Source organism: Bubalus bubalis, chromosome 13, assembly GCF_019923935.1.
Source record: "Bubalus bubalis isolate 160015118507 breed Murrah chromosome 13, NDDB_SH_1, whole genome shotgun sequence".
Taxonomy (NCBI): domain Eukaryota; kingdom Metazoa; phylum Chordata; class Mammalia; order Artiodactyla; family Bovidae; genus Bubalus; species Bubalus bubalis.
The window spans coordinates 34785306-34812709 of NC_059169.1; the positions used below are offsets into that span (position 1 = coordinate 34785306).

The 27404-nt window shown below is 39.9% G+C and overlaps 1 protein-coding gene across 5 annotated transcripts in view; it reads right to left on the bottom strand.

Moving 5' to 3' along the window:
• LOC102408857 overlaps positions 1-27404 on the bottom strand; it is a 432924-nt gene that overhangs the window by 309343 nt on the left and 96177 nt on the right. For all 5 annotated transcript variants that reach the window (XM_045162556.1, XM_044927173.2, XM_044927171.2 and 2 more), the window contains exon 3: positions 16405-16467. In XM_045162556.1, coding sequence (XP_045018491.1) covers positions 16405-16467 — 63 coding nt within the window. The remainder of the gene's footprint in view (positions 1-16404; positions 16468-27404) is intronic.

Sequence of the window (27404 nt, forward strand, 5' to 3'; positions counted from 1 at the left end):
TTCTATGCCTACTAAACAATAACTCATTGTTTCCTCCCTCCCAACCTCTGGCAAGCACTCTTCTAAGTTCTGCTTCTATGAATTTTACTACTACAGGTACCTCGTATAAGTGGAATCATACAGTATTCATCCTTTTTTAACTGACTTCTTTCACTTAATGTAAAAGCCTCAAGGTTTATCCATGTTATAGCATGTGTCATAATTTCCTTCCTTTTCAAGGTTGAATAATATTCCACTATATATATATATGTATGTATATTATATATACATATACATATATATGTATGTGTGTGTATTTATATATATACCACATTGTGTGGACCCACTCATCTCTTGATAAGACACTTGTGTTGTTGGCAGTCCCTACGTATTGTGGATAATGCTGCTATAAACATGGTGTACAAATATCTCTTTGAGTCTCTGCTTTCAATTCTTTGGGTTATATACCTAGAAGTGGAATTGCTAGATCATATGGTAATTCTATAGACCTTTTTTTTTTTTCGAGGAATCTCTATACTATGTTTTGGGCTTCCCTGGTGGCTCAGATGGTAAAGAACCTGCCTGCAATGTGGAAGACCTGGGTTTGATCCTGAAGTTGGGAAGATCCCTTGGAGAAGGGAATTGAAATCCAATCGAGTATTCTTGCCTGGAGAATCTCATGAACAGAGGAGCCTGGCAGGCTACAGTCCAGGGGGTAGCAAAGAGTCAGACATGACTGAGTGACTAACGCGCGCGCGCGCGCACGCACACACACACACACACACACACACTATGTTTCAGAGCATGTGCATCATTTTACATTCACATCAATAAAGTCCAAGGGTTCCAATTTCCCTGCATTCTCCCCAACAACTCCCAAATCATACAATGGACAACACCAAGAGTGAGCCCTAACATTTGTACTTTAGGTGATGATGGTATGTCAATGTAGGTTCATCAATTTTAACAAATGCACCATTTGAGGTGGTGGTTGATAATGGGGGAAGCTATGCATGTGTAGGGGCCAAGGGTATGTGAAATAGCTCTGTACTTCTCTCTCAATTTTAATGCAAACCTAAAACTTCTCTAAAATGAAGCCTTTTAAAAAAAGATTTAAAAACATAAACATAATATTTCTCAGCATTTCTTTATGGCCACAGTGAGTCTGTTGAATGGGTTGAATTGAACCTATGGGAATGGGCCAACAACTGCATTTGGACAGTGTCATCTGAGAGAATTAATATACTCATTTTTAACAGCCTCAAATGAAACAGTATATTTGACTTCCTTCTAGAAATCTCTCATAGTAGTTAGTCCTTAGCTCTACCTGCAAATGAAACAGTAGACATTTGATATTCATTTATTAAATCTCTGGGATGCTATTTGCAGTGAAAATGCTATCCAAGCAATCACTAGCAGTATTTAATACAACTTTTTAAATAATTGGTATGAGAATAAGCTGACAACTTAGCAAAGAATGTTGAGAGGTGAACAAACTTTTTGGAACCATATTGCTTTTCTTTGACAGACTCAGAAAGGATAAACTTGTAAGGGGGAAAAAAAAAACACTTTTCAAATTGGCTGATTTAACAGCCTCTTCTCACTAGAGAAAAATCTCTTCAGTCTGATGAGGATAAAGCAATCTAAATGGAAATATTGGTTCCCACAGATTTCTATCGGCTTTGATGATAAAACCTTCTGCCTCATCTATTGCCTTTTGATCTAGCTGAGAAAGGATGCTGGGAGAGGCTTGGGCCAGGCTCCTTCAATGACCAGCTGCTGATACAGCTGTGGCTTGTTAAGGCCACAGGACAAGGAAAAGTTCCAGCATGTTTCCTGTTTTATCACATTCTTAAGTTAACATTATATTACTGAGAAAAGTGATATCCACACAGATGCATAAATATGGTATGTACTGAAGGCCAAACGGATGGTAAAAATGAGAATCCAGCTACATATTTCAAGAAATTATTAAGATGTAAAAGCTTATCAATAGCACCTTTATTCCAACGTAGCAATTTGAAACAAAGATCTGCTTTTAGATAGTTTACTTGTCTAAGATTGATGGGGAGAGAGTCCGAAGTCTCCGGAGAAACATACTTTCTGCTCTCAAGTATCCAGATGGATTTGCATCCTAGATCCAACCTCAGAGGCTTAAGGAATGCTGCAGAAGGCCTCCAGCTGATAGGGAGGATCTTAACTATGACTCTCCCTGCTTTCCATTAAGGAAATGAGAAGCAACTCACTTTTTACAAGGTGTTAACTAAGCTTGGCTGAGCAGCCCAACTGAAAAATCAAACATGCCCAAACACTTCATGTTTATGAAAACAAACTCCATTAACGTGCCTGGCTTCCCTTTTCATAAAATTGCAGATGATTTACTGCATATCTTAGTGCAGTTCCAATTTTCCTGTAAAATACATGTTCTGTATTATGTTGGGCACATTTTAGGCGATCAATGTGTGATTGTTGAATTGAATCAGAATTGATTTGTTTTCCATGAAAATTATAATAGAGGATTTTATAGAACCAGTGACTATCCAACTGGCATAAAAGAGACTATTTATACAAGCTATGAGAGCTGGTATGTACTCCTAAAAGGAAGTTAAACATATTTTTTTAATACCAGTGTTCACACTTCCAAAGTTGGACTTAAAAGGAAGAAGAACAAATTCTCTAACAACATGCTCCATCAAGTTGCATCTCATTACAACGAGTCATTCAGAGTCATTTAAGTGTCTCCAAACCCCTATATATCTGATTATTTAAATTATGCTAGTAAACACAATTCTAGAATTTTCTCATTAAAAACATTCTTTCCAGGATAATATCTACTCTCTCTTTGTCCATTAAAAAAAGATATTCATTAATAAAGCATTTTCTCCACATGGCCAAAGGCACCTTTCTGCTCTTTTCTAACTTTCTACCATTGTTCTAAAGAGGAGAATGGATCGAGAATAATGAGATCCACAACTGTCCAGTCACTTCTCTAGAGCTATGGTCTGTTCCCAAGAGGGATGTTTGCACCCAGGACAGGGCAAGTCGAGCCTTCAGACTGTGGACAAATTCCATTTGAATTGTTATTTAAATTTATTTTCATCTAAAGTTAAGAAGAAATAGATTAAATACAAATAGAAGTACATGTATAACTTATGAATAAATATATCCATATATATGTATATGGGGACTTCCCTGGTGGCTCAGATGGTAGAGTCTACCTGCAATACAGTAGGCACAGGAGAAGTGCCTGAGTTGGGAAGATACTGGTGGAGGCAATGGCAACCCACTCCAGTATTCTTGTCTGGAGAATCTCATGGACAGAGAAGCCTGGTGGGCTACAGTCCATGGGGTCACAAAAAGATGGACACAACTGAGTGACTAAGCATGCACAGGCACACATATTTGGCAGGTTAAAATAAATTATGTTCCTCTATAGCCATGTAAAGTGATACAGTTCCTTGAATTTTTAGTTCAGTTAAGTAAATAAAACTAAACTTTACTGATTTGTCACTTGCACACTCTAGGTCTTGAAATCAATTTAAAACACTGTTTTACCCTCAGTGCCAAAAGCCACGTGGAAGGGCTAATTGTACAATACACTTTCAGTCCTAAAGACTATTGGTTTTTGAGAATCAGAATCTAGAAGAGTTTTCAATTAAGGGTAGTCAAGCTAAAATTATAATCATATGGTCTTCAAATATTTATGGAGCACTTAGTATGATCCACTGAAGATAAAAAAGTTAATAAATATTACTTAGTATTTCCTTCTCTCAAGCATTAGGTAATGAGATCAAGTGATGAACAAAGTAGAATTGGTGATTCCTATCTTTATGGAGTTTAGAGGCTAGTGGCAAAAAGACGCAAACTGAAATAAAATGAAGAAAGTTTTAAGCAAGATATGAACAAAGCCTTGTAGATAGTTTCTCCATGATTACCCCTCTCTGCTCCTTCTTTCAGATTTCCACTGCTTTGGCCTCTTTGGCTACTCCTCAGCCCCCTCTGTATGTATTTTACCTGACCATTGTCATTTAGGTGACAACGGATGATAATGAGTTTAATTTGATTGAAAAAGGCCCTGATGCTGGGAAAGATTAAAGACAGAAGGAGAATAGGGCCGGAGAGGATGAGATGGTTGGATGGCATCACCGATTCAATGGACATGAACTTGGGCAAACTCCGGGAGATGGTGAGGGACAGGGAAGCCTGGTGTGCTGCAGTCCATGGTGTCATGAAGAGTCTAACACAACTTAGTGACTGAACAACAACAGTTTGATTAATCCTGGCCTTTCTGAGGTTCCCTGGAAATATAACAGGGTAACTCAACAGAAATGAGATATCCACAGAAAACCTGAAGAAGGGAAGGAAGCCAGGGGCAGGAACTGGGAAAGTCAGAGTAGGCAAGAGGTGAAGGATTTTTATGAGATAGGCTTCTGAGAGAAACAAAAATAATTTCACAGAGAGCAGCAAGCTCTGAAAGTCGCAGGTAGAAAACCCTGTGGGTCCCACTCCTGTTGGATATTTCCTTTCTCTTGAATGATTCTTAAATCATTCAAAGTAATTGTCTTTTATTTATTTTAATTTTATTTTCATTTATTTTTGACCATGCTGGGTCTTCATTGCTGCACATGGGGTTTCTCTAGTCATGGTGAGCAGGCCTACTCTCTGTTGCGATATATGGGCTTCTCATTCCAGTGACTTCTCTTCTTGTGGAGCCTCAGCTCTAGGTGCATGGGCTTAGGTACCCTGAGGCTTGTGCGATTGTCCAGGTCCAGGGATAGAACCCATGTCCCCTGCATTGGCAAGTGGATTCCTAATCACTGGACCATGAAGGAAGTCCGTAATAATCATTTTAAACTCATGGATTCTCTTAGATTAGAAGTCTCTTTGGATGGTCATGGCAACTTCCTTCCGATTTTTTAAGCTCAGCTTCTTTCCAATTAGCACAAGGCTCAATACAAAGCGAGAAGTTAGTCCTTCCAGAAGCAGTTATTGGATGGTACCTCAAACAAGGCCAGTGACAGTCATGTGGGGGACACAGAGGTGTATGTAAAAAGCAGTAACATGCCATTTTGACTGAACAAGAGAGGACTCACTTATCTTCCTCTTACAAATGCTCAGAAATGCTGTGAGCATTGGGTATTTGAAAAATTACTTTGAGAGATTGCTTTCAGCCACCAGGCAGCACCAACAAATATATCGTGTCAATATAATATTATTAGATTTCCATCACATATCTTCAGTCACAGCCTTGTCTGTGTTACACACTATCCTTTGCAAAGCCTTCAGGAGACTCTATGGTGGGTAGTGATTTAGGAAGAGATGCGAAGAGTTGCCCATTTCTCAGACATGTGGGTGCACTTTGTGGGAATGGTGATGATCATAATCACGACGATAATGATAAGGTCCCCAGCTGTCGGCTGAAATTCCTTTCTGGGAAACAGCTGGAGATTCATTCTCTAAGGAGCGCATCTGGCTTGATTTGCCAGCACTCAAATCCCATTGATCTGGTTCGGTTCCAGCCCTCTGTACTCACAGTTCAAAGAGCAGGGAGGCCTGTAAAGAAATTACTGCCATATTGTTCAATCGGCCACAGTGAGCCATATATACGATTATAATTAGGAACACATTAAGGGAAGCAGCTCCGTGGAGATAAGCTACTTGACTGCATACGCTTTTTGATGAGGGCTTAGCGCCAATCCGAGAAGAAAAAGATTAAATGTTTGTTACCAATCCTTTTGAACTTGTGGCAGAACATGTGGTAAAGTATTTTTGATTCAAATTAAAAGCATCCTAGGATAAAAATAACCCTGTTCTCCCAGGCCTTTCCAAGTGAAACCATTTGGAGGCTGATTTATTATAGAGCCCTTAACCCCCTTTCCACCCGCATGATTAACGTAAGCATTTCTGAATCCCATGTAAGCCTGGACAGGTATTTGTCTTGTTACACATCTGTGGAACAAATGGCAATACAAATTAGACACTCAACAGATGTAAGTTTTCAAAGGCTGGGCAAATTTAATTTGACTGTGCATGTAAATAAAAAGTTCACTGAGCACTGGGGTCAGGGATGTGGGTTACAGGTAGAGAGGGTGATTGCTTCAAATGTCACCCAGAGGCCAGCCATTCAGAAACTCTGAAGAAGGGGCTTCCTAAACCAAGCAGGCAAAACACAGACTGCTATGGCAGCCCCAGTGAGCCAAGTGTGGGGAAGGCTGAAAAAGAAAAGATGGGGTTTGAACCACGTCATCAAGAAAGGCTTTCCATGGTCATTGGGAAGAAAAAAAAAAAAAAAAAGGCCAGATGACCATGTCAGATATTCTAAGCTTCCATGTTGAGAGAAGCATGGTTTAGTGGTTTCCTCTGGGCATGGAGAACAAAAAGTTTGTTCCAGATTCAGCCTGTTACTTCCTCTGTGGCCCTGGGCAAGTCTCTTAACCTCTCTGTGCCTGTTAATTTGCAAAACTGGGATACTGATTTTTAACCCACCGCCAGGAATCTAAGGTTCCTGAATATTCTTCGGAAGTGACTGCTGACCCATTGAAAAGAACACTACATATTTTTTACAAGTTGGAAAAGTTTGTAAATGCATGACATTATTTGTCAAAAGAATACTTTAGCTTAAGTTGGTTTTAATTCTATTATGTGTTATTTTAATTTCCATAAACAGCAAGGTCTCTAGAGGTAAAGGAAAAAACAATACAATATTTTCTCACATCCTCTCACCCAACTTCCATCCCACCCAACACACACACATATACACACCACACAATTTCCTCTTCCCATTGTGAATTCTGAAGACTTTTCCCTGTATAATTTCCTCCCTGATAATGTAGTCAATAGCAGTAGTGCTAAACTTCTAAAAGCAGTGCAAATCAATAGGTAATTCCACAAGTGCTTTTTGGTACTTAAATTATCAAACTGTCAATATGCCCATATTCTATTATCTAAAGTAGGCTTCTCCAAGTTCCCAAGAATGTTCATAGGTGTTTAATGTCCAGAGCTCTTTGATCATATCATTTCAGAACATATTTGATTAAATCCAGTAACGTGACTTGCTTGAATATGATAATATATGTTGTGAAATTCTAAGAGAGGAAAATGTCATGTTTTCCTAACTTTTTTGGATCCTCTTACCACTGAATTCTCTCAGACTTCTTATTCCGAGAAAACAATTGGGGAAATACTCATCTAAAGGGTTTTGTTAGACTTTTGCTGTTTGAGAAAGGTGAATGAATGTGTGGCTTTTTAAACAACAGGAAAGTTATGTCCCATCCATATAAGACTGATGGAGAGTGAGAATTTCCCTTTAGAAAGGACATTAAGATAAATGGACAGGTTTTCTTTCATGCTCTTACTTCCACCAAAAAGATAGTGTTGCTATTACAGTAGACCTGAGTTATGGTTGTTGTTCAGCCACTCAGTTGTGTCTGACTGTGACCCCATGGACTGCAGCAAGCCAGACTTCTCTGTCCTTCACTATCTCCTGGAGCTTGCTCAAACTCATGTCCAGTTAGTTGAATCTGCAAGAAAGGAACCTCCAACGTGGAAGGAAGACTACAAAGGTATTCTTGGATTTTTTTTTTCTGTTCTGATCCCTTTATTATTAAATGGTATCTTCTTTTATTTCTTTATTTGTTATTTAAGTATAGTTGAATTACAATGTGTGTCAATTACTGCTATATAGCAAAGCAACTCAGGTATGTATAAAAAGACCCTGATGCTGGGAGGGATTGGGGGCAGGAGGAGAAGGGGACGACAGAGGATGAGATGGCTGGATGGCATCACCGACTCGATGGACATGAGTTTGAGTGAACTCCGGGAGTTGGTGATGGACAGGAAGGCCTAGCATGCTGCAATTCATGGGGTTGCCAAGAGTCGGAAATGACTGAGCGACTGAACTGAACTGATACATATTTTATTTCATATTCTTTTCCATCATAGTTTATCCCAGGATATTGAATATTGTTCCTGTGCTATACAGCAGGACCTTGTTTATCCACCCTAGATACACCAATTTGCATCTGCTAATCCCAAACTCATTCTAACTCTCTCTCATCCCTCTCCATTTTGGCAACTACCAATCTATTCTCTATGTTTCTGATCCTGTTTCTGTTCATTTGTGCCATATTTCAGATTCCACCTATAAGTTATATCATATGGTATTTGCTTTTTTCTTTCTGACTTACTTCATTTACTATGATAATCTCTGGTTGCATCCATGTTTCTTCAAATGGGATTATTTCATTCTTTTTTATAGTTGAGTAGTATTCCGTTGTATACATGTAACACATCTTCATCCATTCATCTGCCTACGGACATTGAGGCTGTTTCCATGTCTTGGCTATTGTGAATAATGCTGCTATGAACATAGAGGTGCATGTATTTTTTAAAATAGATGCCCAGGAGTGACAGTGCAGGCACTTATGGTAACTCTGTTTTTAGTTTTCTATATACTTGAATTTTTGACTGCAGGGCCTATCCCCCGTTGTTCAAGAGTCAACTGTACTCTTTTGCTTTGTTTGCTTTGGTTCTTCACCATAGGAATAATAATAATAAATGTATTTGAAGCACCCTAACTGTATTATAAATGAGTGCCAGTTACTAGAAAGTCAGACAAACCAAACCTGTACTTGATAATAGTTTTATAAATAAATATATTATGTTGAAATAATCCTTATTTTTCTTTGAAATGCCAATTAGTCAGGAAACTCTTGCTGCTTTATAGCCATTAGTCAAGGAAAGTGAGACTTATGACTCTATAGCCATGTGAGAATAACTCACTGCCTCACTCTTAAGTGGCAAAGTGAAAAGGGAGCCAGGGACATCTTTCAGGTCAAAGCAGAATAAATGAAAATGAAAATCCATTAACAACTTTTACAACCGATAGTTAGGTAACCACAGTGCCCTTCCTGTGAGTATGTTTACATCATGTGTTTTTCAGGTCTGGCTTCCCAGTTAAGCTCTGAGTTCCTAGAGGTCAGAGACGGCATCTTATTTGCAACCTTTTTCCTGGAATATTCCATAGTGTCTGAGTCACAGTAGGCACCTGTCACACATTTACTCAACTGAACTGACATTAAATGATTTGGAACAAAAATATTTATAAAAATATCTCCTATAATACAGAGAGTACAGAGGTTGAATCATATTTTCAAACTGAAGTAGATAAATTTTATATTTCCCTAGGTATTTCTAGGCAGAATATACAGCTCATTTGTGGCTAAAAAAGATGACATAAAAGCATAAAGACCTCATAATATCTATTCTGGGTCATAGCAACCTTGATCAAATGCAATGTTTATCTACATGATTTTTTTTACATTTCTTTAAACTTTTTATTTTGTATTGGGATATAGCCAATTAATAACATTGTGATAGATTTGGGTGAAGAATGAAGGGATTCAGCCATACATATACATGTATCTATTCTCCCCCAAACTCCCCTCCCACCCAGGCTACCACATAACACTGGACAGACCTTCATGTGCTCTACAGTAGGTATTCATTCATTCATTATTCATTTTAAATATAGCAGTGTCACTTATTTTAATGACATGAGGAACTTTACTAATATCCCAAGTAAATGTCACTCTTTGATTATAACCTAAGGAGGTGTTTTGAATCTTGATTTTTCTACCTGTCATGGAATTACTCCTCACTACTCTTTTTCACCCAGGTATGTGATAACTCTGTCAATGTTATTGTCAAGACTTTGATAAAAATTTTAAGTCCATGGCCAAGAGAAGAATTCAATAGTATGAAAACAAGTTCATTTAACTGATTGACAGCATAAAGAAGGCTGAGTGCTGAAGAATTGATGCTTTCAAATTGTGATGTTGGAGAAGACTCTTGAGGGTCCCTTGGACTGCAAGGAGGTCAAACCAGTCAATCCTAAAGGAAATTAATCCTGAATAGTCATTGGAATGACTGATGCTGAAGCTGAAGCTCAATACCTTGGCCACATGTTACGAAGAGCTGACTCACTGGAAAAAACTCTGAGATTGGGAAAGGTTGAGGGCAAGAGGAGAAGTGAGCAACAAAGGATGAGGTGGTGGGATGGCATTACTGACTCAATGGACATAATCTGATCAAACTTCAGAAGATGGTGAAGGACAGGGAACCCTGGCATGCTGCAGTTCATGGGATCACAAAGAGCTAGATATGACTTAGCAACTAAATAACAACAATCAACAGCATTGGAATGTGGGCTTTTTGTTGGCAGTTATGTTCTTATCTAGCCTGCCTTTCTTTGATATATGCAAGGATATTCCAAAACTCTGTCAAACCTTTGCTGACAAAGATATATTTGAGTCCACTGTTATTGTAAATTTGTTACTATGACACCAGTCTCAGAGCTGACACCAACTGCACAATTGAGCTAAAACGATCATAAAAATTGACGTGGTCAAAACTCATGAACAGAAAGATCAATGCTGGTCACCTCATGTCTAGCACAACACATATCTTTACACTCCTGTCTTGGCTGATAATAATATAGTCACTGCTATTGTGCTCACAGTCATGAAATGTGTGGCCAGTGACGTGGCTCCCTTACACTCCTTTGTCCTTGGGCTGTTTATGATGTGAATCCTATACTTTACATTTGTGGGTTGTAATGCATTCATTTTCCTCTGACTGTCAGGTAATTGCCTTTAATTGAAGGCTTTTGGATTTTGAGAACAGCCCCTTGAATTATTTTACTATTTATTACAATCTACACCACAAACTCCAGGAGTTACCATCAGGCAGATTGTGGTGCCAGATTATGAAATAAAGGATACATTTTCTATCAGTTTTAAGAAGATTAAAAAAACACACACAATTCATCAGAGAATTAAGTGAAAGAATGCCAGTACATATGAGAATTTAATAAAGACAAAGTAGTAGTTTAATTCATTGGGGAAAGAATGGGTTATTTAATCAATGACAATGATACAGAGAAAGAAAATCAGTCTTGTAGCATTTAGTTCAGATGGAGTGAAGACAATAGTAAATAATACATTGATAAAAAATATTTGAAGAAGATTTAAAATACCTTGTGCAATTTTAAGCAACACAGGAAACAGAAGATATTAGAGTCAAAGGACCAACTTAGAATAGGAAAAATTAGCTTTCAGTTAAATAATAAGGGGCAAATACATAATGTTCATTATGATAGATATATAGATAAACAAGTGATAGATAGGTGCATGATCAGTCTCCCAGTTATGTCTGACTCTTTGCAACCCCAAGGACTGTAGCCCATCAGGCTCCTCTGCCCATGGGATTTTCCAGGCAAGAATACTGGAGAAGGTGGCCATTTCTGTCTCCATGTGATGGTCCCGACCCAGGGATCAAACCCACATCTCCTGAGTCTCCTGCATTGGCAGGTGGTTTCTTTACCATTGAGCCACCTGGGAAGCCCCATAGATAGGTAGATATTACCAATAAAAGAAAAAAAGAACTACTGAGTTATAGGAATGGGATAATTGTAGGCAGCTCATGGAAGAGCAAATTCAAATGACAACTGTGTGAAAGGATGCTCAATTTCACTAGCATTCAGGGAAGGGAAACTTAATGGGAAAATAATGTATTACTTTATCAATTTGCCCTCAAACTAGCCAAAGTTATGAACAAGAATACTTGTTACAGATTTGGATAAAAGGAAATAATACAATTTGAATAAAAAGTGAACACACACACACACACAGTGTTGGAAAGATGAAGGGCTGCAGTCTCTTTTAGAAAGCAATGTGGCAAAATCTATTATATTAATTATACTCTTCAATACAAAATTCTGTCTGGTCATCCTATAGAAAAAAATATATACACTATATAAGTATCTCAGGCAACATTGTTTGAATATATTTCACTTAGAATTGTTTCAAGTAGTAAAAAAAAAGACTAAGTGGAAACAAATGAAAGTCTGCTTATAAATGAGTGATTGAATCCACGTGGCATAACTCTATCATGGAATATTATGTAGCCACTAGAGATAAGAAAATAGAAGTAGACCATTTGATACAGTAGAAGTATTTTCATGTGTTATTGGTAATTTAGCAAGTAAAACGCAGAAAGGTTCTGATACAATCTCTTAATAAAAATGATTTAAAAATCCCCATTATTCATGTGCATATAGGTATGTGTGTGTGTATATATGTGTGTGTGTATTATGTATATATGTGTGTGTGTATTATGTATATATGTGTGTGTATTATGTATATATTTACATGTGCATGTACGTATATCTGTGTATTTTTTGCAATTACATGGATGTGGTCAAATATATAAAAGATGAATGAATATGTGGTTTTTATGGGCCACTGGATGTGGGGGGAAAATGTGAGAAAAGAGAAAAGGGATCACAAGTAGAAAAGTATAAAGAAAATAGTTCTGTACTATAAACCTCTAGCTTACATATAGCTATACATGTGTGTGTGTGTGTTTATACATTATGCAAAATAATACATGGGTATTTGTGGGTTTGAGTGAAAAAGCGGTGTGTGAACAAGTCAAAATTCTACTTCTAACAGGTTGAAACTACTCAAATGACAAATCAGGGACTTCCCTGATGGTCTAGTAGCTGAGGCTCCATGCTCTCAATGCAGGGGGCCCGGGGTTCAACCCCTGGTTGGGGAACTAGATCTCACATCCCACAGCTAAGAGTGCGCATGCCACAATTAACAACTAAAAGACCCCAATGCAGCAACAATTAATAAGACCTGGCACAGTCAAACAAATAAATTTTTTTAATTACAAATGAAGTTAAACAATTTCTGACACTAGCAGCACACGTGTCAGCTCTCCTCATTCACTACTTCAGAGACCACCAAACGCTTTCCCATCTCACGTAAAACTCACAACCTTGCCTAAGGATGAAAAACAGGGAGCAAAACTCACTGTCATTATGTGCAACTTGTATCTAATTTTGCAAATTTAGTTTAAGAAACTGATACGCTTTCAGGTCAGATTTTAAAGTCCAAAAGTTTAAATTATAAACTTGTCTTCAAAATTCCCTGCCATCTCATAAGGTCATAAAATCTAAATGATGGTAAAGGCCAACCATGGAAAAGAATGCTTAGAGGCAAAAGGCTGTGCTGAGAATTTCAGCATTCTACCCATGAAGCTGCAGGCACTAACATTCTGGTAGAAAAAGACCCAGCTGAGCTGGGAATGAAGACACAGCTTCTTATCTTGGCTTTGCTGAGAACTTGCAATGTGACTCTAGGTAAATCACTTCACCTTTCTGAGCTCCTGATTCTCTTGTAGGTAATTATCCCGGCCTTATCTCCTTCATTGTTTCCAAAAGAAAATGAGATAGATGATTTGTGTAAAAGTACTTTGAATGGTAAAACGTGGCATATTATTATTTAAACAAGGCATTATCCTCCCAAACCTACTTAGAAGGGGGTTGTAAATGAAATACTGCAAATTAATATGATCCTGGGCTTTGGAGAATTTGGCTCCTCGGGGCTCCATTACAGTCTTGGCTCTTTTTCAGCGCAGCATATATTATGTCCTCCAAACAAGTCTTCAGTACCCCCTTGGAAGACTGAGAGGCGAGCGTGAGTCTGCTTAGTGCCCCTCAAATAGGTACCACTGAAGAGAAAGAAGAGCGTTGAAGAAAACACTGAACAGGTTCTGCCTGCCAAGTCTGTGCTCGAGTTGCAGTTTCTCACGTGCACGGGTGTTGAGAACAAAGGAAGCATGTCTGTAAACCCAAGTCTAGGCTGGAATTTCCATACCCTGTGGGTATTTTTCCGAGTTACTATAATAGATGCATGTCCGTGTGTAAGTGTGAATATACACAAACATGACAGTATACAAGCAGATGGCTTTGCCACGTTATACACCCAATTCATGAAAAGCTATCGGTTCCGCAAACCTTATTTGCTATTGTAATTGGGTCCTTTTGCCCGTTTGTTTTGTGCGTTTTTGACCCTGGTCATTCACCCATTCTGTAGCCTTCTAGGTATTCAGAAAGCACTTTTACTCGCCCACAACTCTAGGCATAGATCAGAAATAATTATTTTCCTATTTACAAATCTCAGAAACGCCTGAACCATTTGTTATTGTTGTTTTTAAATATGAGAGCTTTGGAATAAGGCAAGACTTGGAAAGATTTGATCATAGAATTTTCTCACTCTGGGGACTCTAACTCAATCTAGGATGTCTCACCGGCATTATATTAGAAGCACCAAATCTACTCATTACCTATGAGGTTTCAGAGGATGTGTGATCCCTAGAACAAGGTTCCTTTGTGCGTCCTGATGAACCTTGGGTCTGACTCTCCCCACAAGCCCATAAAGGTGAGAGCAAATCACTCTGCCAAGCACACACTAAAAAAAAGCCTCATTCCTGATTGCCAGAGCCCTCAGGCTGTCACTGTTCACCCATTCAGGGATCCTGGAGGCCCTTATCACCGCCAAGAAAGAGTTTTTCCTCCACACAACAGCTTGGTGGGGAAGGGTCAGCCTGGGGTCTGAGAGATTCGCACTGACATCCCAGATCAAACACTTATGTGACTTTGGGCAAGTTTCTTAAGGTCTCTGATCCTGTGTCTTCAGCTGTCAAATGAACATAATACAGCAAGTCCCCTACATACAAAAGGTTTCCCCAGTGGCTCAGTGGTGAAGACTCCATCTGCTGACCCAGGAGACACAGGTTCAATCCCTGGGTCGGGAAGATCCCCTGGAGGAGAGCATGGCTTCCCACTCCAGTATGCTTGCCTGAAAAATCCCATGGACAGAGGAACCTGGTGGGCTACATTCCAAAGGGTGGCAAAGAGTCAGACACAACTGAGCGAATACAAAACACACGTACGCCTTCAATATGAACCTTCAAGTTGAGAACTTTCAAAGAGGCGAACGTGTGTTCAAATATCCAATCCTGTAAGCTCATTCGTGTCTGGCACACTGTCATGTGCTTGCATCCTCTCCAGGTGGCTGTGGCTTTGTGTACTTTACTGCACCCTCCTGCACAGAGGATAGCAGTAGAGTCTCTTTATTTCAAGCCCCAGTGATGGAGCTGGTACTACTGTACTTTTCAAGGTACTGTACTATAAGATGAAAATCATTTTCTTTATTTTTTTTGTGCTTGCTTTTCAAGGTATTATTTGTGTGAAAGGTACTGTATTACAAACCTATTACAGTACCTTACTATATAGCCAATTGTTTTAGTTGGGTACCTAGGTTAACTTCGTTGGGCTTACAAATATGCTCTTAGAACAAAACTCATTCTTAGGTAAGGGACTTTGTGTGTGTGTGTGTGTGTGTGTGTATGTGTGTGTGTGCACGCGTGTGTGTGTATGTGTGTGTGTGTGTGTGTGCGTGTGTGTGTGTGTTAGTTGCTCAGTCATGTCTGACTCCTTTTGACTGCATGGACTGTAGCCTGCCATGCTCCTCTATCCATGGAATTCTCCAGGTAAGAATAGTGAGTGGGTTGCCATGCCCTTCTCAGGGGATCTTCCCAACCCAGATTTTGAACCCAGGTCTCCCGCATTGCAGGCAGATTCTTTGCCATTTGAGCTACCTGAAAGGATGGTGGTGAGGATGAAATGAGATGATGCTTGTGAAGGGCTTAGGATAATACCAGCAACATAAATGAGTACTCAACCCATGGCAGCCAGTAGTTATAGTAAAACATCAGCCATCACAGCCCTCCTCACTACAGCTGCAGTAGGAAAAGTACTCAGTTACCGAGGGGCCTAACCCCTTTAAAAAGAAAAAAACGTACAGTCTCTAAACTTAAAGGGAGACAAGCCATGCACATCAATTAGTAAGAGTGAAACTACGCAGATGGTTTTCCTGTCCATAAATCACTAGTCAAGCTACATAAAATGTGTCCAAGGAAACAAGGAAGAGGGAATCCGCACTCTCTGGGGTGACTCCTGAGCAGCTCCATGCACAGGAAGAAAGAAAAAATAAAAGTACATTTGGAGCATGTTCATACCTAGTTTCAGACGTAGGTACATGACAATACAAACCGCTGTAGATCGTACGTGTACCGAAAATTATCAACTCTAGGTGTGAGGCACCAGTCTCCCCACGCTTGGCATGACAGTGTGGGCACAACAGTGTCTTTGGTTTCCCAGCTTGTCTTTTACAGAACAAATCAAGCTGATCTGTGTGGATCCTGTGGTTGCAGCGGCAGCACAGCTGGATGGGCACAGCTTGGGGCGGGAGAAGCTGTGATTTGTAGCAGCTGCCAATTTCCATAGTGTAAACACTCCCATCATGAGACCTCACTGAGAGCAAAACTGAGAAGCCCATACATACAGCCAGGACAAGCCGGCTCCACTGCACCGCCGTGTAAACGGACCCAGCATTGAGGGAGCCTTTAGCTCTCTAGATCTCTCTCATCACTTCTGCTCTATAATTACTGGATTCTGTTTCTCTGTTCAGTCTGAATTATTTCCATTCCCTTTATTTTTCCCACTGATCTTACCTTCTTGTCCTTGGTCCTTCCTATTGTTCCTCTATGAATCTTGAGGAACCTGCATCCCTCTGACTGTGAGGATAAAGAAAAATACACAGCAATGAGTCATTTAGGGACATACAGACCTGGGTTTATAAGAATACTGTTACAAAATAAGCTTATTTTAATCAAGAGTCACTGTAATATGCGTCCAGAGTGAACTGCTGATATTCAAGCCCAGGTCCTCACAGCTGCACATATGGTCTATTTTCAATATGCATTAATGTGGTTTATCACCTTCTCTCTCCACCCGATCCGGTCTGCGCATTGCTGCCAAAAATAGCTTCCTGAAATAATACTTGGATCACATTTCCCATTCAAAAGTTCCAGTGGTTTCTCCATCCCTCTAGGAAAAAGACCAAACTCTTAGCTCACAAGGCCTTTCAGAGCCAGAACTCCAATGGCTTCAGTTGCTCACATCTCTCTTTACCCCAACCTACTTGCCATCCTTTTCTGCACTTGAACTCCAGTGTTTGTTTATGTAGGGAGTGTTTCAATTTACCTTTGCCTCCTAAATCATATTCTTTCTTCATTCCAACATCAAATCCTCCAATTTCTGCAACTCTCTTCTGAGTACTCTCTGCAATTTGATCTTTCCTCCTCTGACCTTATTCAAGTGTCTTGTCCTTACTTCCCAAATGGCTCTTAATTCACACTGCTTGGTATTGAAGCTATTTTTTTGCATAATCTCTAAAAATGAATTACTAACATGAACAGCATAGAACCATGTCTTTGACTGTTCCCCAGCACTCCCCAGGAGAACTCTATGTGATGATGTAGATGTTTTTATTCACACTGTCCAATATGGTAGCTACTAGCCATAGGTGGCTACCAAGCACATGGAAAGTGGCCAGAGAGACTGAGGAACTGAACTTTATTTATTTCAATTCATTGAAATAGTCACAGTGACTGGTAGCTCCATTTTGGACTGCATGGCTAGACCCTCTACAAGATACAGCACAAGTGTCTACTACTTTGCAGTTATTCAACCACTATTTGTTGACAGAATCAGTGAAATTTCCTAATATCATAACATAACCCTAGTTTCTCTCTCTCTTTTTTTTTCTACAGACTGTGGCCTTGTCCCTATCACCCAAAACCTTCCTGGTGACCTTGTTGGCAACAGTCGTTGGATGGGATTTAAATGTTCACTAGAACACAGTCTGCTTCCAGCCTGTGGAACCATTCAGAGAGGAGGGCTGAGTTGGCCAAGAATGAAGCATTTGAAAGCCAGCTGTTTTCTCCCCAGGGCCACCTCCACTCTCAAGGGCCAGTGTGCCAAACTCTGTGTGTCTTAAAGTCTACACTGAGACCTTAAGAAATTGTCCCACCACTTTGGGTCAGTTTTGACATGCTGTTTAAACTCAGTAAAAGTCTACATTTCAATTTCTCATAGCTGAAACATAGTTAACTCTGGGTAAAACATACACACACACACACACACACACACACACACACACACATGCAGTTGCTTAATAGGCAGCAAATATTCTGGTGCATTTTTATGCATTCGCTTGCACAGATGGGACAATAATTCATTCATAATTTAAAGATTTTTAAAATAATGCAAATACTCTGTTTCAGCAATGTTGAAGAAAAACTCGAAAATTCTTCCTTTTAAACAAGTTAGAAAATGCTAAACTTCATTGAGGAATAACTCCACAGAGAATTTGAAAGCCCAAAGGACCTTAAACATCAGTGAGCCTGACACATGCCCTCTACACTCAACACATATAATCATGATTGCTTAGAATTGTCTGTATAAAGTTTTAGTAAATCTTTGCCTACAGCAGAGAAACCAGAAATGTATTCTATTTCTGCAGTACTCTCCATTAATTAACAGAATCCTAGTTTATAAGGCTATTAAAATGTCTTTTATTTAAAACGAGCAAATTAAATTAGATCACTTCACTTTATAAACATAAAAAGTAAAATGTTATTTTCGTTCTCCACTCTGTAGTAGTCATTTAGAATAAGGTAATGTAATAACATTCATCTCATACCAAAAAAAAATTAATGTAAGAAAAGGAAACATTTACTTATTTGCCTTATGTTTTTATTAGACACTGAATTTGCAGATGTCACTTTCCATGAATAACTAACCCCAGAATTTGACCCAACTCCTTATTATTAATAGCTTCTGATTCTCAGAAGACATTTCAAATTGCATCGCATGGTGACCTAGCATATTCCCATACATACACACACACAAACGCAATGTCAAATGTAGTTAACCGTTTTATAGTACAGCCTAATTCATGGAAGATATTTTTTTACCAAATTTGTATCATCTTATTAATATTTTCTGTAGAAAAGTTAGAAAACACTCTTAAGTGACTAGTCATTATGTACTTTGCTTCCCATTCCCAATCTTTGACCTCTAATTATGCTGAATTGTGGGACCTGTCATGCTACACAAAGATTATATTGTGCTACTGCAAATTCCCAATTTAACAAAAGGAATACAGATTTGACTCCAAGAGAGTGATAGTCAAATATACCCACTGTCAATTGATTTCCCTATTTCTAATTGCAAGAATTATACTCTAAAAAGAGACACTTCTGATAGCCAGATTAATTATACAGCTTTCTTATAAATGCAATGTTATTATCTTTTTTTTTATTTTTGTAATTTCCCCAGTTTATTTGAGGACAATTTTTTCTGACATATATTCATATGAATTTTAGATTAGTTATTTCAAAGTGTGCACAAATGTATTATCTTTGTGCTCACATAGTAACCAAACAAAGTCAAAAGATGTTATCAGAATATTTTCTCAGATAGAGGCTACGTGACCCTCCATGATGTGGAGAAGAATATGTACATAATTAATAAGTTTATATAGAGTGCCCCAATAAAGCAGAGAAAGCAATGGCACCCACTTCAATACTCTTGCCTGGAAAATCCCATGGATGGAGGAGCCTGGTAGTCCATGGGGTCTCGAAGTGCTGCAGTCCGTGGGGTCTCGAAGAGTCGGACATGACTGAGCGACTTCACTTTCACTTTTCACTTTCATGCATTGGAGAGGGAAATGGCAGCCCACTCCAGTGTTCTCGCCTGGAGAATCCCAGAGACGGGGGAGCCTGGTGGGCTGCCGTCTATGGGGTCACACAGAGTCGGACACGACTGAAGCAACTTAGCCGCAGCCCCAATCAAGTGCTTATTAAGTTACCCGCTCTGAGATTCCCCTATGCTCATCCACCTACCTTGGTTTTTCTCACTAATGTGCTTACAGCTTCTTTCAACACAAAGTACAATGGTCCTCTTTGGCTTAACTTGTGATATTTATCTGACATTACAAACACATGGCAACTGTTTTCTTATGATATTACAATGTACTTGGATTTATTTGTGTGTTGTTCTATTTTGGTTTAAATTCTGAGTTTAGCTTCCAGGAAAATCAATTTAGTCTGAGACTCAGGTACTTCCTCTTTGAGAAATACCTATATCTATGCAACCTGTTGGGCTTCCCAGGAGGTGCTAGTGGTAAATAAAGTGAAAGCCACTCAGTTATGTTCGACTCTTTGTGACCCCATGGACTATAGAGTCCATGGAATTCTCCAGGCCAGAATAACCAGAGTAGGTAGCCTTTCCCTTTTCCAGGGGATCTTCCCAACCCAGGGATTGAACCCAAGTCTCCCACATTACAGGCGGATTCTTTGACCAACTGAGCTATCAGGGAAGCCCAGTGATGAAGAACTGCCTGCCAACATAAGAGACGTAAGAGACACGGGTCCATTGTTGTATCAGGAAGATCCCATGGAGAAGGGCATGGCAACCCACTCCAGTTTTCTTGCCTGGAGAATCCCATGGACAGAGGATCTTGGCAGTCTACCATCCATAGGATCACAAAGAGTAGGACACAACTGAACAACTAACACTTTCACTTCATACAACCTGTTGGACAGATGAGCTGAAGGCCATTTGGGGTTCATGTATGGAGCAGAACCTGTTCTACGCTCCTGAAACACCTGCACTTGTGAAGAGCATGTTTACCCCGTAAAAACTTTCTTTACTTGAAGCCCCAGCATGAACTCTGTCCACATTTCAACAAATTAGTTTACATTTATATTCAGGACAACAGACATGAGAGTTGGCTAACATGTTCCCACAGTATTAAGATAATCTAATGGCAGAATGTGGGTCTCTCTTACAATTATGATTGAGCCTATGACTCAAAGCCAGGCCCAGGGCATAATTCACTAACCGACTGCATAGCCCAATAAAAATCATTTCTCATGTTTAAAAATGAAGGAACCCCTAAAAACACCAAAGATTGCTTGAATATAGTGGAAAGAAAACTCTCCTAAATAAAGCCAAATTCTTTCTTTACAGGAGGGGGGGAAAAAAACATTCTAATACTGCATAAAAATTGAAAGAAGATATATTGAAGTCAGTATGATTTAGCATTTAGAATAGAAAAAGAAAAATATGTAAGAGGTGTCAAAATAATATTAAGTCAAACCAAAAGCACTATGTAAAACAGTAAATACAACTTGATGTCATTTTTAAAAGAAATAGGTAGATTGAACTATTAATGGTGATTATCTTCACAGTAAATTATCTTTTGTAACCTACCTGTGCTTTCCAAATTTTTCTACAATAAATAGGCATTAATTTTTAATTTAAAATGGCTTAAATTTTAAAAAGAAGAGCTATTGATTGGAGCTAATAGCAGTACCCTTTGCAGTAAATTGTTGTTGTTGTTATCTAGTCACTTAGACATGTCTGACTCTTTTTCAGCCTCAAGGATTATAGCCTAACAGATTCCTCTATCTATGGGATTTCCCAGGCAAGACTATGGAATGGGTTGCCATTTCCTTCTCCAGGAGATCTTCCCAACCCAGGGATAAAATCTGCATCTCCTGCATTGGCAGTGGATTCCTTACCACTGAATGAGATAATAGCAGTACACTCTGTAGTAATAACAACAGCAATAACAATAATGATGATAGGAAATATCTAGATACCCTCTGCTTATTCCAACTATGCTTATTTTGTCATAAAAATATTACTATAGAGCCCATGTTCATATTGGAGAAGGAAATGGCAACCCACTTCATTATTCTTGCCCGGAGAATCCCAGAGACTGAGGAGCCTGGTGGGCTGCCATCTATGGGGTCGCAGAGTCAGACACGACTAAAGCAACTTAGCAGCAGCAGTGGCAGCATGTCCATATTGGTTGGATATTTCATTTTCACACAATGTACATTGTCAAACTTGATGAAAATTTTTTCAAGTGAAGTTTTCAACCTGCAATGATTTACTTCTCATGAGTTAGTGTTTGTGCTGAGTAACAAGCCTCCACCAGAGCCCTGACACTGATAATGAAACAAGTTTCTTTTCTCTGCTGCCTATTTGCTGAAAGTGTACTTAGCAAACCACTTGACCCATTCATAGATTGAGTAGTTAATGTGTTTCAGGCAAATACCTGAGATACACATGTGAAAGATACAGACACATCATTATCAAAAGATTCTGCCTCTTGTAGTCCTGTGTGGTTAATATACATATGGAGAGATGCTGGAAGAGGAGAAAGATGAAATGGAAACAACTAATTACAACATGGTATAATATGTGCTAATAGAGCAAAATACAAATTACTAGAGGAATGTTGGGGGAATCCTTTCATCTGGGAACTAAAGCATTCTTTCTTCTGAGTCTAATCTTCTGAGTCTATTAAAAGTATCTTATGAATACTGGTGTCCACAAGGATCATACTACTTTAGCTCCCAGGGATTCGTCAAATGAATGCACACAATTAGGTATAAAATTCAATTGAGATTTACTGAAATTCTCAAGTGATATCATAATGCATGTCAGTGGGATCTATATGTCTACATTAGCGCAGTTCTATTGGAAGGTACAAAGGGAATAGCCACGATATTAAGTCAGTGTATTTTCCTCCTAGGTAATCCTTACTTCCTAGTTTTTCCACGATTCCTTAAAGGGAAAAAACCACACCTAGGTATGCATATTTTATTTATGGATTTACTTATTGGCCATGCTATGTGGCATGCAGGATCTTAGTCCCCTGACCAGAGATGGAACCCAAGGCCCCTGCAATGGAAGTGCAGAGTCTTAACCACTGGACTGTCAGGGAAGTCCCCACTGCATAGAGTTTCTTCCCTTGTAAAGAGAGGATATGTCTAGTACCCAGGAAGGCTAAGACATGAGGCTTATTGAAATAGATGTAGCCTAAGATGTATTTCAATTGGAAAGAAAGTGCAATGCAGAGTCACTTGATGAGCATGGCAGAGTGCGAAAACGAGAGAAGCCTGAGGCAATGATGGCAGAACCTGACTCCTTAGTCCTTCCCCCCACCCCCCAATATCTTGGAAGATCTGAGAATACGAGTCAATGATCTACTTTCTCTGGTATAATTGGAAGGATGACAAATTTGACTGAATTTGATGGATTTGTCTCTGTGTCTGGTCCAACATGCCACTCACATGACAATGCTGCTATTGGAGTGACGTCCCTTGAGAGCCTGAAGTGGCATTTTTCAACATGGGACATGCCTGGATCCTGTAAGCAGCAAATAGAGCACACAGAAGTGTCGAGAAGGCTGGAGGAAGTCTGGGTTGGAAGTGAGGGCAGCAGAGCATGGAGCCTTGAGACTGCGAGCAAGCGGCCAGGCCCACCCCCGTCAGGTGTGGATATCAACATGACCTCCGCAGAGGCCGCGTGGAGCCAGAACTTGTCAGCAGACCCCAGGGGGGCCGCACAGACGAACTTCCTCACCACAGAGCCCCAGATCTGCACACAGAACAAGGACCTGCATTCATAGACGCTCCACTTGCCGCTACCACAGGATTACAGGATCTCCCCCCGGCCCCCGACCCTGAGACATACGACACCATCTTGGGGAAGCGCAGGGAGATGGTTGAGAAATCCGAAAGACTGAACATTTACCCTAAAGAGACTGAGTCATCCAAGAGAAATTATCTAAACAGGAAGAGACAGAAATGCAGTTAATTAGCAAGATTAAAGCACCCCAACCCCTACCCCTATGCCGCTAATAAGCAGAGTTAACAAGCTCAGGAGAAAAATTAAATCATTATCAAAAGATTCCCCCAAGCTTCTGAAAAGCCCAGGAGAGGGAATTATACCAAGTAGTAGTCACAGGGCAAATGTCATTTATCCTATTACACTAACACCCAGGGCTCAAAAGCTGGTCTCTTTGATGCACGGTGACCCTCACTCAGTTGACAACTTGGATTGATCATGGTAGAAGAGAAGAGATCCTCACTCAGTAATCTGTGATGTCAATAGAGATCATTTTTTCATCAGCTGCTTGCTTCTACTTGCCTAATCCTGCAAAGTGGGCAGTCAGTGATGCGAGTTAGCCACAAATACCTTACTTCTGTTTCTCCCACATTATTACCCCTAGACTTATATGCCCCAAATATTATGAGATAGATAATAAGGGAAAATAAAATGCATTCATGAATTTGGTAAATGTTTTGGCAGAGCTTAAAAAAATCTAAGTTAGGAGATAGTAGATCTAGTTGGAGAAGGCAATGGCACCCCACTCCAGTACTCTTGCCTGGAAAATCCCATGGGCAGAGGAGCCTGGTAGGCTGCAGTCCATGGGGTCACTAGGAGTCGGACACAACTGAGCGACTTCACTTTCACTTTTCACTTTCATGCATTGGAGAAGGAAATGGCAACCCACTCCAGTGTTCTTGCCTGGAGAATCCCAGGGACAGGGGAGCCTGGTGGGCTGCCGTCTATGGGGTCTCAGAGTCAGACACGACTGAAGCAACTTAGCAGCAGCAGCAGCAGACCTAGTGGCTAATAGGTCATCAATAACTTTCCAAGTTTCTACTTAAGGTCTACCATTCTGGAGAAAGAATGTTGTCACATAAGTTTGGAATGCTGGGTTAAGTAGAAATAAGCAGACTTCTTATCTGAAGAGCTACCTCTAATAAATCGAATGTGCAAAGTGAAATTCCAAAAAGGTTAAGTGTGTAGTTTCTTAAACTTATTTCAGTAGCCTCTTGCAGCTGGCCAGTACCAGCTAATGAGAGATTGTAGGCTACTCTTCGCAACTCAGATAGAACTGGGAGTTTGAGTGCAGCCATGCTGGGAACATTTACAACATAGAAATTGACAGCACTAAAGAAAGGCAATGCCAAAGAATGCTCAAACTACCGCACAATTGCACACATCTCACATGCTAGTAAAGTAATGCTCAAAATTCTCGCTCCAAGCCAGGCTTCAGCAATACATGAACCATGAACTTCGAGATGTTCAAGCTGGTTTTAGAAAAGGCAGAGGAACCAGAGATCAAATTGCCAACGTCCACTGGATCATGGATAAAGCAAGAGAGTTCCAGAAAACCATCTATTTCTGCTTTATTGACTATGCCAAAGCCTTTGACTGTGTGGATCACAATAAACTGTGGAAAATTCTGAAGGAGATGGGAATACCACACCACCTGACCTGCCTCTTGAGAAACCTATATGCAGGTCAGGAAGCAACAGTTAGAACTGGACATGGAACAACAGACTGGTTCCAAATAGGAAAAGGAGTACGTCAAGGCTGGATATCGTCACCATGCTTATTTAACTTCTATGCAGAGTACATCATGAGAAACGCTGGGCTGGAAGAAGCACAAACTGGAATCAAGATTGCTGGGAGAAATATCAGTAACCTCAGATATGCAGATGACACCACTCTTATGGCAGAAAGTGAAGAGGAACTCAAAAGCCTCTTGATGAAAGGGAAAGAGGAGAGTTAAAAAGTTGGCTTAAAGCTCAACATTCAGAAAACTAAGATCATGACTTCTGGTCCCATCACTTCATGGCAAATAGATGGGGAAACAGTGAAAACAGTGTCAGGCTTTATTTTTTGGGGCTCCAAAATCACTGCAGATGGTGATTGCAGCCATGAAATTAAAAGATGCTTACTCCTTGGAAGGAAAGTTATGACCAAGCTAGATAGCATATTAAAAACCAGAGACATTACTTTGCCAACAAAGGTCCATCTAGTCAAGGCTATGGTTTTTCCAGTGGTCACGTATGGATGTGAGAGTTGGACTGTGAAGACGGCTGAGCACCAAAGAATTGATGCTTTTGAACTGTGGTGTTGGAGAAGACTCTTGAAAGTCCCTTGGACTGCAAGGAGATCCAACCAGTCCATCCTAAAGGAGATAAGTCCTGGGTGTTCATTGGAAGGACTGATGCTGAAGCTGAAACTCCAGTACTTTGGCCACCTCATGCGAAGAGTTGACTCATTGGAAAAGATCCTGATGCTGGGAAGGATTGTGGGCAGGAGGAGAAGGGGATAACAGAGGATGAGATGGCTGGATGGCATCACCGACTCAATGCACATGAGTTTGAGTAAACTCTGGGAGTTGGTGATGGACAGGTGAGGCCTGGTGTGCTGCAATTCATGGGGTCGCAAAGAGTTGGACACGACTCAGTGACTGAACTGAACTGAAGAGGTTAATTGTTTATTTTTCTGGGAGATCTGGTTCTTAAACTTTTAGCAGCATACCATTGTCTTAGAAATGCTTTCTTAATAAAACATGTGATGGCACTAGTGGATTAGTATACTATTGCTGCTGTAACAAATAACTACAAGATGAGTGGCTTAAAACAGCACAAATAGGGGCTTCCCTGGCAGTCCAGTGGTTAAGACTCTATGCTTCCAATGCAGGGGGGCTTGGGTTCAATCCCTGGTCAGGGCATTCAGATCCCACATTCCTTTTGGCCAAAATAAATAAATAAATAAAAATTTACAAAAAATAGCCTAAATATATGTCCTGACAGTTCTGTAGGTTAGGTGTCTGATACACGTCTCGTTGGGCTAAAATCAGGGTGTCAGGATTCCTTTTTGGAGGCTTTAGGAGAAAGCATATTCCATAACTTGTTTCCAGCTTCCAGAGACATCTGAATCCCCTAGTGCATGTCTCTTTCTCCATTGTCATAGCCATCAGCGGCAGATCAAGTCCTTCTCATGTTATATCACTCTGACCTTCTCTTCTGCCTTCCGCTTCCACTTTGAAGGACCTCTGTGATTTCACTGGGTCCACTCAGGTAGTCCACGATAATTTCCCTATTTTCAGATCGGCTGATTAGCAACCCTAATTCCATCTGCAATACTAAATACTCTTTCAATGAAAAGCGACATATTCACAGGATCCAGGGATCAGGATATGGAAATCTTTGAAGGGCCATTATGCTACCTAACATGGAGGAAAAGCTATGACAAACCTACAAAGCATATTAAAAGGCAGACACGTCACTTTGCCAACACAGGTCCATATAGTCAAAGCTATGGTTTTTCCCAGTCATTTACAGTGCGAGAGTTGGACCATAAAGAAGGCTGAGCACTGAAGAATTGATGCTTTTGAAATGTGGTCCTGGAAAACTCTTGAGAGTCCCTTGGACAGCAAGGAGATCAAACCAGTCAATCCTAAAGGAAATCAGTCCTGAATATTTATTGGAAGGACTGATGCTGAGGCTGAAGCTGAAACTCCAATACTTTGGCCACCTGATGAGAAGAGTTGACTCATTGGAAAACACCCTGATGCTGGGAAAGATTGAGGGCAGGAGGAGAAGGGGGCAACAAAGGATGAGATGTGTGGATGGCAAAACCAACTCAATGGACATGAATTTGAGCAAACTCTGGAGACAGTGAAGCACACAGAAGCCTGATGTGCTGCAGTCCATAGGGTTGCAAACAGTCGGATGTAACTTAGTGACTGAAGGTCAATAAAAAAACATGGGTAGTGTTTTAAGGAACACATTTTAAGGAGTCACAAAAGTCCTTAAATAGAAAGTGTTTTGGGTTACTCACTTTCTAATTTATCTTGCATAAATTATTTATCGTTTTAGAGCCTCCATGAATTGCTCCATGAAATGGGGATAATGTTTTCTTTACTTTGAAAAATTGTTTGGCTTGATCAATTAAAATAATAGCAGTGATAATGTTTTAAAAAGTCATGATACTCTCTACT